Source organism: Ambystoma mexicanum, chromosome 7q (genome assembly GCF_040938575.1).
Source record: "Ambystoma mexicanum isolate Mex_15411 chromosome 7q, UKY_AmexF1_1, whole genome shotgun sequence".
Lineage (NCBI taxonomy): Eukaryota > Metazoa > Chordata > Amphibia > Caudata > Ambystomatidae > Ambystoma > Ambystoma mexicanum.
The window spans coordinates 579,746,252-579,765,684 of record NC_090941.1 but is presented as its reverse complement, the minus strand read 5'-3'; the positions used below and the strand labels follow the sequence as shown (position 1 = coordinate 579,765,684).

At 46.3% G+C, this 19,433-nt stretch overlaps 1 protein-coding gene across 2 annotated transcripts in view; it reads left to right on the top strand.

The window, feature by feature from the left end:
- COG6 (component of oligomeric golgi complex 6) overlaps positions 1–19,433 on the top strand; it is a 1,358,763-nt gene that overhangs the window by 359,586 nt on the left and 979,744 nt on the right. For both annotated transcript variants that reach the window (XM_069639705.1, XM_069639707.1), the window contains exon 6: positions 10,696–10,778. In XM_069639705.1, the coding sequence (XP_069495806.1) occupies positions 10,696–10,778 (83 nt within the window). The remainder of the gene's footprint in view (positions 1–10,695; positions 10,779–19,433) is intronic.

Sequence of the window (19,433 nt, the reverse complement as noted above, 5' to 3'; positions counted from 1 at the left end):
GGGATTTATCATAGTTTACCCTCAACCCGCTAAAAGTTCCATATGTACTTAGTATATTGGTTACAGTGGGACAGGAGATCGCTGGGTCACTAAGGTAGATTAGGAGGTCATCTGCATATAGGGACACCCTGTCCTCCCAGTCCTGTGCCCAGTGGAACCCCTTCCAATCTACGGACTCCCTCAGCATTATCGCCAGTGGTTCAATTGCGAGTGCAAATAACATTGCCGAGAGGGGACATCCCTGCCTGGTGCCCTTCCCAAGTTTTATGGTTCATGAGGACCAGCCATTGACTCTGATTTCTGCTATCGGGGCATTGTATAGGAGTTTGACCCAGTTTGTGAATTGCTCTCCAAATCCCATTTTGCCCATGATGAGCCACAGGTCCTCCCAATGGACCGAGTCGAAGGCCTTCTCAAAGTCAATAGTAAGCAGTGCCAATGGGTCCTGTAGAGTGGCCGATCTTTCAATGGCAGAGTAAAGTCTGCGTATATTCATTCGCGTGGATCTTTGTGGCATGAAGCCGCATTGGTCCGGGTGGACCAGGGAGGTTATCACTGTTTGCAGTCTGTTGGCCAGTATTTTGGCCAATATTTTAGCTTCCGTGTTAATGAGAGAGATTGGGCGGTATGAGCTGCATGCGTCTGGAGGTTTGCCTTCTTTGTGTATTACTACTATGCTGGCTTTTCTTAGGTCCGGTGGTAGGATGCCTTTCTCCTTTGCCTGTAGGAACATTTTGAGCAATTTGTGGCGCTACTTCTCCGGCGCCAGTTTTCTTCCATATTTCTACTGGAAGGCCATTAGGCCCTGGGGTTTTTCCATTCTGTAGCTGGGAAATGGCTGTCGTCAGTTCTTCCTCTGTTATTGCGGCTTCGAGATTCAGCTTCTGGGTTTCGTTTAGTGCTGGGATGGTCGCTGAGTTTAATATGGTGGCGTCCAGCGGAGTCGTCGGTGGGGCATATAGTCTTTCATAGTAGGTTGCAAAGGCCTCCGCTATGCCTGAGTCCGTTGAGGCCCATTCAGTGTTTGTGATGCCTATCCGCCGTACCTGGAGGTGGCTGTCCTCCCTCCTTTCCAACCATTTCAAACCCTTTTTGAAGTTCACAAAACACCCTTGAAATGTGGTCACTTGTGTCTGTCTTACCATGCCTTCTTTACACTACTCCCCGCAATAGCGAAAGTGGAGCTAGAGTAATGCAGTATTGCAGCATATTATTTGAATAAATGGGAGTGCTTTGCATTTGTGATGGATGCATGGAAATGAGCACAGTGCCTACTTGGGACTGTGGGTCCCTAGATGCCGATAAACCAGGTTGATGAAATCCAGAGTGCGACCTGGTCAGGTTAAATGGCATGTCTCACTTCAATCTGTTTGTTCTTCACTCTGCTTCTAGGTCTTGATAGTTGTACATTGTGAAATGTAACATGCATTCCCCTGAGTAAAAGAGAATACTACTGTCTGTGTATGGGTCACCAGATACTTGTGTATTCATCGTTTTTATTTACTGCAGTTTTTCCTTGTTTGGTTTTTGATTAAACAATGATGTTGTTTATTGTGTGCAGTGCTTAGATACCAACAGTCTGAAGTGACCTTAAAACCAAATGCAATAAAAAGAACCACTGGCAAAGGCAATAGTTGTGTGTTCAAGGTGAAAATATCTTCTGAATTCATGCACACAGACACATTTAAGGACAGTGGGGATTTGTGGAGGGGAAAGTAGAGAGATGGTGCAACAGGGGTGGATGAATTAGAAATGTGAGGTTTGTTCAATGAAAATGAGGGATAATACATGAGTAAGTGATTGAGGATAATTGAATGAGTAAGTGTATGGTATATAAATGACAGATTTTAATGAGAATGAACTTTAAGAACGTGATAGTGTCAGGATGTATGGTTAGATAATTCTTAAGTGTGATATGGATGGATTACTGAATCAGCATATAGATAAGGGTAAATGAGGATGACTGAATTAATGCGAGGACAGGTGAATTATTGAGTATGAGGATAACATTGGGAAGCCTAAAGTAAAACCACATGACTTGATCCTACTGTTTAACGTGTAGATGCTAGGAAATGAGAGCATGTGCACCACAGCATGCAAGGGTAGGGGGGTGTAATGACACAGGTGCTAACTAAATGAATGCACAAAGCAATCAGGATTTGTGAAATTCTTTGAACAGCAGCCAGTCTGCCCTATTTCCGCAGTTTTAATGTTTGGGGAGGGGTGATGGGTGTGTTGGTGTGCTTAAGCTGCTCTTTCTCTCAGCTATCATTTCCTAGGATGTGTGTAGTTGACACTGTCCTGCTCTTCCCATAAATTGCCACAGGCAGATTTTGGTGTTTGGTATTGGTGGCTTCTAATGGGTCACTGGTATTCCAATTGATTCAGGATCAGGGGAGCTGGCAAACATGTTCAGTGAACGGGGAGAAAGGAGATATGTTTCTGGCTATCAACTTTTATTTATTGGTAGTAAAATAAGAGAAATCCCTGTCTGACCCTAGTTCTAAGAGGGGGTTCCCTGCATCAAATAATATTAAAGAGCGTGCCAGGATGTCAGTTTAAAACAAAGAGCCTTCCCCCACATATTCTAGGACAGGTATTATTTACCATTCTAACTCCAGTCCTCGAATGTTTGGGGAAAGTGCAAATTTGGGAAATGCCACGCCCTGGCAACCTTTTCCCAGGCGACTTTATTCATGGATAGCAGCACAGGAACAGTTTACAATGTTTTCCTGATGTCTGTGCCCACATTATATGCCAGCATTGCCATGTAACTCACTTCTATGATGCATCCACAATATATGCCAGCATTGTCACAGAACATCACTTTCATGAAGCTGTGCCGCCAGAAGTACCAACATTGTCACAGTAAATGCCTTGCATGATGTGGCACCTGCAGCATTGTAGGCATTGACACTGTAAATCACTTATATGTTGCGCCCACAATATATGGTAGCATTGATAATTGGAATACACTTTTACAATGCCGCATGGTCAATATATGCAGGCATTGCTATTTTAAATTTCCTTCATGATGCTGCACACTTTACATGCAATCATTGCCACTATAAATCTTTCATGATGCCATGCCCACAATGTATGCCACTGTATCTCAACTACTACACCTACATGCTGGTGCACCCCTGCCAAGCACATTTGCCCATCACAGTTGCACATATGCACTGCACACTCAGGGAGTCACACGCGCACGCACGCACACGCACACACACACACACCGTAAAGGAGTAGTGCGAGGGAGAGATCCATGGGTATACTTGTGCAGGCTTGAGTTGAAAAAGGGAGAGGGGTTTAGGGTTGGGGAAGTGTTGTCACATGGCAGATAGATTGTGGCAGAGAGGTGCAAGGAAAAATTGTTATTTTGGAGAGTCAGGGAAGTAGAACGTGGGAGAAAGATGCATGTAAGATTGGTAGTGAGAGTCAGAGAGCGAAAGAGCGTTATCATGGGAGCAAGAGCCTTATGAATGTAAAACTGGTAGTGAAGGGAGATGTATAGACAAAGTGTGGTGTAGGTTAGAGAGGAATATTGGGAAGGGAGGTGCTGAACTATAATTACTTAGGGAGTGTTGGTACATGGGGAAAATGTAAGTGGGGGAGATGTGTAAGAGAAAGCATGATGTAGTGGATGTTTTTTTTTCTTAAGGAATGTAATGAAATGTTACATTTCTTATTGATCAAAGAGTAAACACAATCCTCTTGTATTCATTTTCCAATGGCCAGGGTAGGCACCACAAAGAAGATATCTGACAGCCAGAGAGGCTGGTTGGCGATGCCTACGCTCGAAAAGGAGGCATTGGAAAGAATTACTAATTCACAAGAAATTAACATATTCTCTTAAAACTGTTGAACAGTTCAGAGGCCACAAAGGAAAGTGTCAGTTTGTCTGAGTCTTTAGGAGAAACTATCCAGGACAGAGGTATTGGCAAACCGTGCCCCCAAGTTCAGGAGTTCCAGGTTATAGAAAGGGATGCACCATGGTTCGATGTAGAATCTCGAAAAGAAAACTGAACCATGATTTAATGAGGGGTGTGTACACTGCTGGTCAGATTTATAGTTTCAAAATGGCATAAAAAATTGCGGTAAGACAAAAAAAGAATTTGAGAAAAAAAGGAAGCTTTTTTTGAAGGATACCAAATCGTTTTATGTTTATTGTTGTTGTCAAGACAGGCATTATGCCATCCCCTTAGACAAGTATTTCTTGGAACACCAGCCCCTCAAGGTTATAGGCCAATTCCCTTATTGGACATTGGGGCTTATTACGAGTTTGTTGGCATCTCAACGGTACCGTTACTGCTACTTGGTCCAGTGGTATCACTGCCAGATTCCAAATGGTGGTTTGGCGGTGTTAGTCCCCAATTATGGAGCCCGTAGCACTCCAGGGTGGATTTTGTCGGTATTTGATTGATAGAAACATAATGTGGCAGAATTTACATTTTATTGGAGTCTGTGACAAATCTGTGGATGCTGTCCCTTCTCCCCTATGGGGGAGACCATTCCCATGTGGCCAGGGCGGTACGTCCTCGGTACAATAGATCCCCTGAGGGTGGTGCACAGGGAGAGAATCACATGGGAGAGGAAACCCCTTCTGTACTAGGAACAACGCTACCCTGAGAACGCAATATACTCGCCAATCACCAGACCCTAGGACCCCTACCCCCCTTTTCTATAACCCAAAGAACAAGCCCTTCCGTAGATACGTACTGGGACTATGAAGAGCACAACTGACCCAAGGGAGATCAAGGTTAGAAATACTGAGACGAGGAAGAATGGGGAAGAGTTGAAAGATATGTTATTGACAACCATTGAGACAAATAAGCTGCATGGAGGAATGTAGAGTGTTCTGCATAACCAACATGAGCATTCTAGACAACTTGGAATAAGTACTGGGATGAAGAGGAAGAGCGGAGGCATGAAGAGTTCTCCTAAGAACCACAATGAGCAGTCTAGTTGTTGCTGGCTGCTCATTGGTCAATACATAGTAGAAAAGGATGAGGGACTCAGGAAGAAGTTGTCTAGTCCTTCATGAAGGAGCTGCAGGAGCCAGCACGGTGCAGGAAAGTGCAAGGAAGCACACCAGGATGCCAAGAGGAGGAGCTGGAAGGACAAGGGCCAGTCCACAGTGGAAGGACCGAAAGGCGAGCTGGCAGAGAGAAGCTCCCGGTGTTCCTGCAGACAGGGAAGCGCGTGAAAGGAAGACCACGCTGTCCTGGGAAAGATTGACACTGCAGTGTTCCTGGGCAGACCAGAGCCCACTACAAAGGGGAGCACTCAGGCTGGCTGGTGGGAAACTAAGACGGTGCAGTCAGCATCTTAATAGTCACAGTACCTGGCAGGCATGTGAACCATGTCTGTCCCCCAACAAGAGAAACTTAAGGGTCTGGGACCCACCAAACGAAAGCAACAGGAGCCCTCTTCCTTGTGGCGGTACTTGGGAGGAAAGGGCTCCAAGTACTCACACACAAAGGTGTCTGGGACCCACTACACGAGAACCACACAAGTCATCTTCCTCTTGGTGGTACATGGGAGAAGAGAGCTCCAAGTACCCTCACGCAAAGAAGGGGGGTTTGGGACCCACTACAGGAGAAACACACAAGTCCTCTTCCTCGTGGTGGTACTTGGGAGAAGAGGGCTCCCAGTTCCCAAACATAAAGAGAGGTCTGGGGCACAATCCCATGAGAAGAAGGGAAACCACAGAGTAATTTACTAAGGACCACACTTGGCAGGGAAGTGAACCAAGTTGGCCCAAGCAGAAAGAGAGAAAGGCAGAGATCTAGGACCTACAAGAGAAGGAACCAGGACAAAGGAGTCATTGCCCCTGGCTGTGGTCCAATAAATACAGAGTTGCCAAGAGAAGGAACCAGGACAAGGGAGTTGTTGCCCAGGTTGCTACGAAGTTTGTGCAACAGAGAAATGTGTAAGAACTTTATGGAACTTTGTTTTACATTTAAGAACTTTGAGTTTGGAACCTGTTATTTGGAACTCTTTGATTGGATCTACAACCTATTCTTCTGAATTAAGAAGACATTTTGTTTTTTATAGGTTAGTAAATAGTGTGAGGGATGGAAATAGGCTTCGGACTTGTGACAGACAGTGGACTATTTACTTTAGACAAGACATACTGGCAGTTTCCTTAGTTTTGGTTAAGGATGGGAAACCCCTCTTAGCTTTAGGGAAAGGCAGGAGTTTCCCCAGTCCCCCACCCTTTTCCTTTCAATAAAAGTATATGTCAATCAACATGAGCCCACCGTGTCCGAGTCCTACTTCTACATTCTTACAGGTCACTAATGGTTTTTTACGTCTTATCCAACGTGATACGCAGACATCTCAACATCTGTCCAAAATACAAGATTGTGGAATTATACATTGTTTTCCAACACAAATAAAGGTGACAAGCAGGGATGTCAGTTGGTCCCAATGTATTCCTTTTGGATGTTGATTCTAGTACTTCTCTTAGGAAAGTTAATCCACCTGAAGGGTTTATTTTATAGCATGCACCCTTATGCAGAAGACACAACTCATTTGGCTTTGCCCCCAGCAGGTCTCCAACAGGGCCTGCTAAACACAAGTTACTATTGTGTTTATTGTGTTGGGAATTACAGTTTGAAATTACATATAATAAAAATAGAAATGATGGTGTTCAGGCAAAGGGTGAAACCTTGTAGATAGTTTTTAAATGAATGTAGAGATGAGGGGGCAGTCTCATTTTTATCTGAGCCTACTCTTCTAAAAGAGCAGTGCTTGCGTCAGTAATTTTAATAAGATAGCTGAAAAGGCATCATTAATGATTAAATGGCTTTTTACGTTGTTATTTCAGGTTTGCGGCATTCTGATTGGAGTAGTTGGAGGTATATAAGACAAAGTTCTGCTCCATGATTTTAAGGCCGCAAAATCTAGGGTGGTTAGAACTGTCATTTCTTGGAGGGGTTGCAAAATAAATTCCTGGGCCAAATAGCAGTTCTCCCTGCAGATACACCTGCTAGCCCCTTGTGAGCCGAATTGGGGGTGTTCAATTTGAGTGTCAGGCCAGTTAAGAATGTTCCTTATTTTTTAAAAGCACATCTGGGATTTTCTGCTAATCATAAAGTGAATTTCAGTGCAAGTGCGATTGTAGCCTCCCCTGGTGAAGAGAAATACTTGTGGTTATGGGCGGTTGTAAGTCACTGTCCATTTGAATAGGGATGCAATATAACTACATTTGGTACATTAAGCCACCTCAAAATAGCTCCACAAAAGCAAGAGCGTTTCCGATGGAAAAAAAGTCAGATGTCCAAAATATACACAGGCTGCTCACTTTAGCCTTATATACAGACGTACATACACATATAAAATGGCAAGGAGAAATCTGTCAAATAAGATTCCCAGAATGCAGGAGGCTGGTGGTAATGGTACGTTTAAATCTACCCACTCCTCAATAAATTAAGAAAGTGTGCAGGAGGAAGCACAAAGTGCGCTTGCAAAATAGGAGTCAAAGATTTGGTTCATTTTCTGTTCATTTGCTGTTGTTTCTCTGTTTTGCATAAGCGTGGAATGCATGGGAGCTATGCTATATATAATTAATTGTAATGTTCAGACTTGTATATATATAGCAAGTTTGATTGTGTTAAAGTTGTTTTTCTATTTTGCGCTTGTTCCGTGTGAATTGTATGAGAAATATGAAACATGTTTTTAAATGTTGCTGACTTAATGGAGAAATATATATATGAATTAGTACTTCAGGTCATTACATGGTAGCCTTTAAAGATCACTTCATTGGGCCTTTGGAGGTTACCTCCTGAGAATTATTTGGGAATGTTAATGCAAATGGTGTGTATTAAAGCTCCAGAAGGCTGTTGCATTGGTGAAAAAGTGGTTAGGAATAAAAATAATACCTTTCTCGATTATTTGGAGCCTATTTACTCTGCCCAAAGGGATTTTACACAAGACTTAGTGGCAAACATTGGTCAAACCTTTGAGCATTTGATGACCACTTCATAGAGGGGTGTGGTGCTGTTAACTGAGTATTTGAATCAATTAATTGACTTGTTAGTTTAAACCTATTAACAATCAATTAATTGGATTGGAATACAGGGCAAATTAATTATGAAAAATGTGGCATGCATTTACCGTATCTGCCCATTAACCATGTGCTAGATGGGCAGGTTATCAAACGAAGACAATTTTTCCCCTAGGACACTATGTAATAATAAATACAGGAGACACCAAAATGAATATTGTCGATGAATATACATGGTGGGATCAAACACAAACATCACTTGTACAGAAAGTGTGCATGCACATTATTTAATAAAGGAAAGTTGGGTATGTATACCACCTCCTTGTCCATTATGCTCATACTAGTTGTATCAAAGAACAGAATATGCCAATTTTCTCCATGACACAAACATGGTTCAAATATTGTACTCATTAATACATTTGTCAGCTGGGCAAAGTAACTGGAGATGACAGGGTTTTAGCAATGACACTACCATAACAAGTAAGGACATTTACTGAAGAAGTATGTGCATGGTGGCACCAAACAAATCTTGCATGTATAAAAATAATCCAGCTGGAAACACAGCGGCTCATTGACCAACATTCTTGCACAGTCCAGGACTCTGTCCTGACTACAGTGCTACTGAGGTCTCATCCATTCAGCACCCCCTTCTAGGGCTTCACACCATGGCCCAGGGCAACTGGCGAGCAACAATTTAGGGTGCCATGAGCAACATGTTGCTCCTGAGCTACACGTTGGGGATCCCTGATGTAGGGGATAATGAGGTGGAGAGTGAGAAAGATGGGGTAGTGAAGTGTGGTGCTGGAAGAGATGTGTAATGAGGAAGTTTGTTTAGAGAGAGCAATTTTAGTGAGAGTGGGCCGCAGAGAGAAAAGCATCTGGGGCAGAAAGGTGCTGACCTTTAGGTACAGACCTGAGATGGGTAGGGTTAGAGTGGTGCAGGAGAGAGGGATGTAGTGGAGAGGGATACAGATAAGAGATAAATAGTATAAGAGAGAGATGTGTACTAGAAGAAAATGGTGTAAAGGGTGAGGCATCAAGGAGGGAAAGATGAAGCAAGAGACAAGTGACCAAGGAGAGAGGATTGCAGTAGGAAAGATGGGCCCATGAGGGAGGTGCTAGTTGAGAAAATGTTGACGAGGAGTGAGATGTCAGGTGGAAGATGGGTTCAATAGGAGACAACTGTGTACTGCAGACGTGTGCACAGGGCAAATATATTGCAAGAATATATTGCAAGAGACACATGATAGACACTGCAATACATTAGTTTGTAGTACATATCTGCCACCTGGAAGCTAGTCAAATGGTAGGCACAATCACCCCTCTCCCACTTGGAATCGATCCCTGCCTATGCCGCATCGGCCATGTGCCTTCCATCCTACCTATTGAACTCCATCGAATCTCTGTAAAATGTGCACTATCCAGTAGGAAATCATGGATATTAGGCTTAAAAATGTATAGCTAAGATACAGCAGGAAATTCATCTCTGGAATTAAGCAATGTGATTAAGTCATATTTACATGTTCATAGTATAAATAAGTCCCAGTTTCCGTTCTAGTGACCCCATAGAAGACTTTGTTTCTGCTCTTGTCATCAGAGGGCAGTTTCAGTGCCTTTATATATCTTCCTGGAGTACACTGCATGCTGAGCTGTTTTGAGCATACATGTCATGTTAGCCCTTGAATTGCACACTATCCATGGTGATCGGGCGGCAATGTGGAAACAATTGGGAACCAGAAAAACATTAAGTGCATGTGAAGAAAGCTACAAAGCATATGCTCAGGAAGCCTTGGTCCACAACACATGCTAGTACATGTGGGGAAATGGACATCCATACCCACTTTACTTGGCCCATGCCCACTAAACACACAGAGTCGTACACATGCAACCAACACACTCTCAACACAAACATTCACTCATACTCATGTGGGTTTACTCATTCAGCAGAAACAGTCAGAAATTGAAAGTCCTCATACATCAGGTTGTCCATGCTGCACAGACAGCGTCAGGGCCTCATCCATGACGTGCTGCCGTAAGATGGGTCACCACACCTACACCCTCCGCAGACGTTGACCTCCGCTCCACATGGCCGCTTCCCCCTCGATTGCACAATTTCTACAATGTATATGGCAATGCGCAGGAGGGCATTGAGACCCTCAGCCCCTCCCCTTCCTTCTCAATGATTCTGACATTTCACTGGGGGAACTCGCCCTATCGAGGTCAGAAGCATTCATCCAATCAGGAGTGCCTGACTGTATCAAGGCATGCAGGGGGTTCTTCTTTATTTCATTGAATTACTTTGTGGTTATTTCGCTTTGATGAGTTTACTTTTGTTGCAATGGGATCCCCATAACCTCCTTAGCAACCCTGTGCCCTTCCCACCTCACCCTTATAACCCATACCCCAAATGTACATATTTAAATTACTTTCCCACGAAGAAAATGCATTAAAGTGATTACCACGAAGTATTTCATTTAGATGAGACAATTGTACACCTCTACAGGAAGGAAACAGCTATCCAAACTGCTTTGTATCCGTACACAAATCCACAAAGCCTATATAAGTAGTAATACACTGACAAAGTTGGCTTTGCCAACTTTCAGGCAAAATTCAAAACACTAAGCTAATTGTTGTTTGTTTTGCAGGGAATCAACTTTCATTTTCATGTATGACTTTCCTTTCAGAATTTTTTCAAAGCCTTGGGAAGAGTGAAACAAATACATAATGATGTCAAGGTGCTGCTGCGTACAAACCAACAGACAGCAGGGTGAGCATGCTGATAAAGTTATGAATTACAGTGTTTGCAAAATGGCATTTTATTCCTGTTCTCTGGTAATTGCCACTGTGTTACTTCTATCCAAGTTGTTGATTGTTGACTCAGTGTTGGTCCCAGGCATACATGTACTCTACGGCTCCCAATACTGAGTTGGCTGTCTTTGCCACTTTTACTGGGTTTACAAATGTTATTACATTTCGTTGTCATACGATCAGAACAATGTTGTACTATAATATAGGAATCTGTCCTTAGAAGAATAATATGCATACAAAATGGTACATAATACATTACTTTAGTCGGTGATGGGGAAAATATCAGAAGGAATCTGTTAGACTAAGCATTGATTGATGAGAAATCCTAAAAACAAACTCAAAGAAATGAGGTGGCCATTTTTCAGATAAGGTTCAAAATTAGGATTCAGTGAGCTGGAGCTAAAAACAGCTCCTGGGTGTCGGGCATCAACTAGTAGGCAGGGGTTTGCGCTAGAGATCCAAGAGTGAGTACACAGTGCACCGCAAATCTAACTTCTACAGGAGAGGCACACTTTATGTTGTTGCTCATTATGCATGATCGATTATGTTTAAATGTGTACTAGATATGTCGTCATTCTCCTTTGTGAACATTCTCAAATACTCAAAGTTAATGTCCCGTATGTAAGTTTGTAATGCACCAGTTGGCCTGGGGAACCGAAAGTAGCTACTGGTAGCTGTTTGTTTCAAGCTTACCAAGCTCTCCTATGCTAGAAGCAGGAGCCAAATTGCTCCCAGCAATTTCGAACCCTGTTCAGATAATTTCCCAGATAGCTGTAATATATATGCCATAGTAGAGATACCTCAATCAAGAACTCTTTTCGATGGGTTACATCTACTTCTTGAGTTATCTCCATGCACACTATTTTACTAACATATTATTTTAAACAAATCGGCATTATTCCATTCCAGTATAACTGTTAAGATGCAATCATTATACATCCACCAATTTCTGGAAACAAGGGACATTTATACCATTATGGTTCTAAGATAATAATCAGATGATTTTGAGTGAGAGTTACTTAGTTAATAGTGATTTCAATATATCTTAGGTCCCAAAACTTGAAAGGTCTTGATAACAGGGTCGCCGTAATTTAGAGACTGAACCAGTACTGTCTGTGCAGTACTAGAATTCATCACTTTACATCTTCCAGTGGTACGCAGGTAATTGAGGCCCTTGACAAGCTTGTTGAGCCAAATCGCACATGTGCAGATATAGCTCTAGTGCCTGGATTTTGTATTGCCAAATAAGTTATGGATCATCTCATTAATACTAATGCAAAATGCATATTTCGAGGGGATTGGGTCCTCCGACGTATTCCATATCTATGACAGTAATCACCACAGCTGTGCTGCTTCGGAAAATCTTTCGGCGTCTGCATCCTGCGTCGATGATGTCGATACGCCGCCCTGGAGGACCTCCGACGGCCGACATCACTGGATCGTAGCCTCAGTTCTGTTTTTTTCCGCGAACATGTTCGCTTTGGAGAGCTCGGCGCGCCTCCACTCTTTGGAGTTTCTGTTCTTTCGGTTCTTTGAACCTGTTAGTTTGTGAAGTTATCCTTCGTGAGGTCTACCTTGTCTTCCACCCCGCGTCCGGGCTTTAAGAAGTGCGGGGACTGTGGGTCCAAGATGTCGGTGACGGACTCGCACAACGCCTGCCTCTGGTGCCTTGGGGAGGCCCATGACACGGATGATTGTGTTGACTGCCAGTCGCTTACTTCCAAAGCCTTGCGGGAGCGCAAGAAGAAACTGTCGATAGGTAAGGTGCACAGGCCACGGAAGTCGAGGTCTGCGGGGCTTTCGACGGACTATTCGAGGGGCGACTCTCCGCATCGTCGTCAGAAGTCCAGTGGGTCTCGGTCCCAGAGTAGGTCCTGCCACTCCTCTGCCTCTTCGAGGCACTCCCGGAAGCGCCCTCATCGGTCGCCTTCCCCGTCCTCATCCGAGGACTCCGCCCGTCGGCGGGTCGCTTATCCCACCAGGCATGCGACGCCGTAGGAATGGGCTTCCTTTGGTAAGAAAATGCTAGCGATTCTCAAATCGCAGGGCACTGGTCTGTCCGCGCCTCCGAGTGGGGTTGGTCGTGATCAGTCGAGAGATGCCGCTCGTACTCCTTCGGGCTCGGGTGGTCGGCACAATTCGCGGGAAAGGTCCCGCTCGGACAAGGGGAATCGTTCTTGTCATGCCCATTCCAGGTCCGGGACCTCGACACGCTCGAGACCGTGGCGCCGAGGTCGTCGACGGACTCTTTCGAGGCTCCGCCTCCGAAGAAGTTGTCGACGCCCAGGCTGTCGAGGGATACGCTCGGGCTCCGCCCTCGAGGCCTGTGTCGACGCCGTTGATGCTGTCGGCGCAGCATTCGGCGTCGATTCACTCGACGGGGTACCCCGAGGCACGGTGGAACCCCCTAGAAAAGCTCTGGCCAAGGTCAAGCATGGCTTTATTCCCCATTCTGTGCTCTCTTACCGCCATCTTGAGTACATTTCAGAGGTGGATGAGGGCTCTGATGATGGCATGGTTCCTGATACGGTGCCAGATGAGATTCTCTCCGGCCATGGCCAAATTGAGGACCTGCGTCAGTCCCTGCATGACGCCAGTGGTCTGGACACCTCTCCAGAGGTGGAGTTTTGTAGGCCTGAGCCTGGCACTCATGCCGACTCCTCGTACCGGTGCCTTATGTCTAGGGTCACCGAGTACTTGGGGTGGTCTGCTCCCCCAGGGGATTTTCTTCAGGATGACCTTACTTATATCCTCGACCAAGGTCCACCAACTGACCCGGTACTGCAGTTCCATATGGCTCTACAGAGGAGGGTGGTGGTGGCTTGGACTGCTCCGGAGAGTCTCCCGGCAGTGGGCAAGTCTTTGCCGGGAAGATACCGCCCAGCCAGTAGCGACCCCTGCTATTTGACCAAGCACCCCACTCCAGAGAGTTTGGTGGTGCAGGCGGCTATGGCCCCAGCAAAGCAGGCGTCGTATCCTACCATCCCTCCCGATAGGGTAGACAAGCATTTTGATGGCTGGGCAATGAAAGTGTTTTCTTCAGGGGGTATGGCGCTTCAGGCGGCCAACTCTCTGTGTGCCTTGTCTCGTTTCATGCACACTCTGTGGAACTGTGTTTCCTTAGCGGCTGAACATATTCCCGAAGGGGACAAACAGGATGGTTTCCTTGCTATGGTCCAGGATGGCAAGGATGCCATGTGTGAGGCCGTTCAGTCGGGTTAGGACATGGCACATTGCGTCAGCCGGTCCATGGAGGCGAGCACCGTAATACGCAGGTTTGCGTGGTTGCGGAAGTCGGGGTTTGCTCCTGATGTGCAGGCCCCGCTCCTCAACATGCCCTTTGACGGGGACCATCTTTTTGGCAGCAGGGCTGACGAGAGCCTTGAGAGGTTGCAGACCTCCAAAGCTGCAGAGAAGTTGTTGGGCGCTGCAGTTCGACAACCTTTGCCTTTTCATCCTAGAGGACAGCAATGGATGGGAGGTTCCTTTCGTTATTACTCATCCTTTGGTAAAGCGAGAGGAGCTGCCAGTCAAAGGGGCCACCGTGGGAGTGCCAGAGTTGGAAAACAAGGTACTTGAGGTGCCAAGGCCGCTCGGGCAGTTGCCTCTTTGCCCTCAGGCAACGCCACAGCCGCTTCAGCTCAGTCATGAGGCCATGTCCCATGGTTCGCCGGTTGGGGGAAGGCTGGCTCAGCATCTTGTAGAGTGGCGTGCCATTACGTCAGATGTGTGGGTTCTGGAGATCATAGGCCACGGCTACTGTCTTCCTTTCCGGCAGAGGCCTCACGACAGTCCACCGGGGAATCTCTCTTTGAAGAGTCTGGATCCGCTCCTTGCGCAGGAAATTCAATCCCTGCTGGCGAAAGGCACCATAGAACTGGTGCCTGTAGCGGACAGGAACATGGGTATTCCCCTTATTTTTTGATTTCCAAGAAAGACGGGGGATTGAGACCCATCATGGACTTGCGCGGTTTGAACAAACTCCTCAGGAAGGACAAGTTCAAGATGGTTACTCTCTCTCAAGTCCTCCACGCCCTTCAACTTCAGGACTGGTTGGTGTCTCTCGACCTCGAGGGTGCTTATTTTCATGTGCCGATCCATCCAAAGCATAAGAAGTACCTGAGGTTTGCGGTTGGCGACTCGCACTTTCAGTTTCGGGTCCTGCCGTTCGGATTGACCTCCGGAGGGTATTCACAATGCTCATGTTAGTGGTGGCAGAGGACCTCAGGAAAGGGGGGATTCACGTCTACCCCTACCTGGATGATTGGTTGATCAGGGCGCGCTCCCCGAGCAAGTTCTGGATCATCTGTCAGTCACCTGCCACTCCCTCCACAAGCTGGGCTTCTCCCTCAACTTAAAGGAGTCCCATTTGACACCAACTCAGAGGCTCCAGTACATGGGAGCAGTGCTCGACACATCCCTGGGGCAGTGTTTTCCTCCCCAGGTGAGGGCTCATCACATTCTGCAGATGGTGCACAAGTTTCAGCTTGCCCAGAGTCTCCCAGCGTTCGAGTTTTTGAGATTGCTCGGCCTAATGGCATCCTGCATTCTTCTGGTGCCAGAGACCAGGTTGCGGATGAGATCTTTGCAATGGGCACTCAAGCGCCAGTGGTCTCAGTCCTCCGGCAGGATGTCGGACCCTGTTCAGGTGCCGTCCTCGGTCGCCCAGGACCTTTTGTGGTGGGCCGTCGAAGGCAGATGAAGGGGGCTCCTTTTTGGCTACCCTGCCGGAGGTGACGATTGTGACGGAACCATCCCTCACGGGATGGGGAGCTCATGCCAACGAGTTGACAGTCGGCGGTCGTTGGTCTCCGTTGGAGTCCAGACTCCATATCAATCTGTTGGAGCTGAGGGCCGTCAGGCTTGCCCTGAAGGCTTTTCTGCCGACTGTGCGAGGAAAGAATGTCGTGATCCTGATGGACAACACAGTGGTCATGCACTACCTCACCAAAAAGGTGGGGGCAGGGTCACTTCCTCTGTACAGGGAGGCGATGCAGCTCTGGTTCTGGGCAATCCAGCAGGAAGTTTCAATCTTGGCAGTTCATCTGGCCGGAGACGAAAACGAGACGGCGGACGGTCTGAGCAGGCAGAGCGCGATCTCTCACGAGTGGGAGTTGGATCAGGAGATTCTCCTGGAGATCTTTGCTCTTTGGGGGACCCCTCAAGTGGATCTCTTTGCCTCCAGTGTCAACCGGAAGTGCGAAAGGTTCTGCTCGTGGGAATTTCCTCCAAAAGGAGCCTTGGGAGACGCGTTCATGGTGGAGTGGTCATTCCCACTGCTGTACGCGTTTCCTCCAGTCCCTGTCATGCCGCAAGTGCTGCGGAGGTTACAAAGGTTCGATTCCCGGATGATCCTCATTGCTCCGGCATGGGCCCGGAGGACGTGGTACCCGGACCTTCTCGACTTGTCCATCTGCCCTCCACGTCGTCTTCCCTACCAAGACGATCTGCTCTCACGGGAGGGGGGGGGTCAGGTTCTCCATCTAGAGGTCAGATCCCTCAACCTTCACGCTTGGTTTCTGAAAGGTTGAGGTATAAGGATTGGGACCTCCCTGAAGACGTGATGGAGGTGTTGCTTTCGGCCAGAAGGCCCGCAACTAAGTCCCTGTACAGTTGCCATTGGCAAAAGTTTTGCGACTGGTGCAGGGTTAAGAATGTGGATCCTTTTGCATGTGACATTTCTGTGGTTCTGTCTTTTTTGCTTTCTTTAGCCCACAGGGGTTTGCAAGTGGGTTACAGTTAAAGGTTACCTGGCGGCGCTGTCCATATTTAAGCGCTCGTCTGAAGAGTGTTCTTATTTTAAAATTCCTTTAATTTCTCAGTTTCTAAAAGGGCTCACTAATGTATTCCCTCCGTCACCTTTCCAGGTGCCGGTTGGAATTTGAACCTTGTCCTCAAGTTTCTGATGGGTGCTCAGTTTGAGCCTTTACATTCATGCCCTTTGAGACTGTTAACTCTTAAAACTGTATTTTTGGTTACGGTCACTTCCGCTCGCAGAGTGAGTGAGTTACAGGCACTTTCAGTTAAGCCACCCTTCACTGTATTTCATAAGGACAGGGTTGTCCTTAGAGTTCGTCCTTCCTTCCTTCCTTTCTTCCGAAGGTGGTGTCGGAATTTCATTTAGGCCAGAAGGTTGTTCTTCCGGCATTTTATCCTCCTCCACATCCTGGTAAGGAAGAGGAGAGGCTCCATAGGCTCGATCCTAGGAGAGCTTTAAGCTTTTATATTTCACGCATGTCCCGGGTCAGAGTGGACGATCAACTCTTCATTGGTTACGCTGGAAAGCGTTTGGGACAAGCGGTGACTAAGCAGACTTTGTCTCGCTGGATTATTCTGGCTATTTCTGAGTGTTACCGCTTGGTGGATAAGGACCCACCGGTTGGCTTGCGGGCCCATTCTACCAGGGGTATGGCTGCCTCTACTGCCCTACAGAGGGGTGTTCCTATTTGTAACATCTCTGATGCAGCCACCTGGGCTTCGTTCCATACTTTTGTACGTCCCTACTCCCTCGATTCCATCCGTGGGCAGGATCTGGCCTTTGGCAAGGCGGTCCTTTGCTCCGCAATTTGATTGGGCATTCTAAATGTCTGTACTCTAAATTCGTTTCCCACCTCCTTGCATTGGTACTGCTTTGGGAGTCTGTCATAGATATGGAATACGTTGGAGGACCCAATCACCTCGAAGAACAAGTTACTCTCTTACCTGGTAATGTTCTTTCGATGGGATGGTCAACGACGTATTCCATATCGCTCCCTCCCTGCCTTCCCCGCTACAGAATTTCTTATGCGATTGCAGCTTACGTTTCCGCAAGGCATTGTGTGGTCAGACTGGCAGAAGACTGGTGCCACACGTTCTGGGAAAAAACTACAACTGAAGCTACCAGTGTCGTGCGTCCTACTTATAATATCCAGTGACGTCGGCCGTCGGAGGAGGTCCTCGAGGGCGGCGTATCGACGTCATCGACGCAGGACGCAGACGCCGAAAGATTTTCCGAAGCAGCACAGCTGTGGTGATTACTGTCATAGATATGGAATATGTCGTCGGACCATCCCATCGAAAGAACGTTACCAGGTAAGAGAGTAACTTGTTCTTCTAAGACCCTTTTTAGGAAAACCTGTACATTATGTCTACTGCTTTCCTTATTTTGGACTATCACATAAAAATTCAACTGAGTTCAAAATAGTGACCCTAATGGGAGCCCAGCAGTATTCAGAAGTACATTAACCCCTCTCCACAACACCACACACCATAGGGTAAACAGCTTCTCCTTGTTTATTGTTTGAGGGGTCAGTTGTCACGTTTTTGGGTACAGACTTTTATTCAAATTAAAAGTGTTGGTGAAACACTTATGACCTATTCTAAAGAGGAATTTTCCTAAATAAAATCAAAAATTAAGGATCTGTCTTAGTCAGGATGTCATAAATCAAAAAGCCATCCTTATGTCCAAAAACATTCAATCCTGACCCTCACACTAAAACCAAATAACAAAGTGACAAGGGAAATGTCTATAAATTGATATTTGCAAAAAGTTGTTCTTAAATAAAAGTAGAATTGCTCCAATGTAAATGTTCTCCAAAGTGGAAAAGACCTTAATTCCAATGGGTGATTCCCTTCCTCTGGATTCTTCAAAGGTATCACAAATGTCTCTAGGACTAATAGTTCTTTATGCCTTTGTTGGCCCACAACAATCCTCTTAGATTAACACAGTTCAGTCTTATAAGTTCTCTTGCAACAAAAGTTCCTTCTTTTAACACAAATACTGTTTCTGCTTGACAATCCTTGAAGGTTGGCACTTTGCATGGTATACTCCCCTGCCGGGACTATTTATGCATGTTCAACTGCCTGGAGTACTCTCCTGCCAGGACTTCTCTTGCACTCTCAAATGTCTGGTGTACTCTCCTGCCAGGACTTCTCTTTGCACTCTCAAATGCTGTTCAGTACCTCTTTAATATACAAGTAGCATATACCCTTCATCCTGGCTTGGTATATTTGCTTGTTAAACATCCTTTGCTTTGCTTTCCGCAATCTCACAATGTTAATAAATCTTCTGCCTTTTCATATTCATATGCAATCCTCTTTCCTTTCAGATTTTTTACTTCTAAGTGCTCTAATTCTCTTCAGCGCGGTCGGTGAAACGTCCTTGGGTCCCCACTCTGATATGGCTGACTCACTTGCTTACTGAAGCATTTCCAGGCTTCCTTAAGCTCACACAGCGTACCTTTTCTAACAGCTTCTCACTCTGCACGGCTCTGGCGTCTCTCCAGGCTCTCTCGCGGCTCTGCTCCTGCACGTTGACTTCTCTCTGGCTTCCAGTAAGGATGATGCTGCTTCTCTCGGCTGCTGGGCACGCAGGGACCCTCTCTCAGTTGCTGGCATTGCCACAGCCCACCTCGCTCGCACCACTCTTCCTTCCTTCTTCTCTGCCGGTGAGCCCTTTTGCTTCGCCACACCAGCTCGCACCTCTAGTCTCTGCACATGACTTGTGCCTCCCACCTCTGCTCACCGGCTCATGCCTCCAGCCTCTGTCCGCCTTCCCTGGAGAGATCACATCCTCTACTGAGCTCCTTCTCTCAGTACAATGACCATTTTTAAAGGTCCAGCATACAGGTGCTTT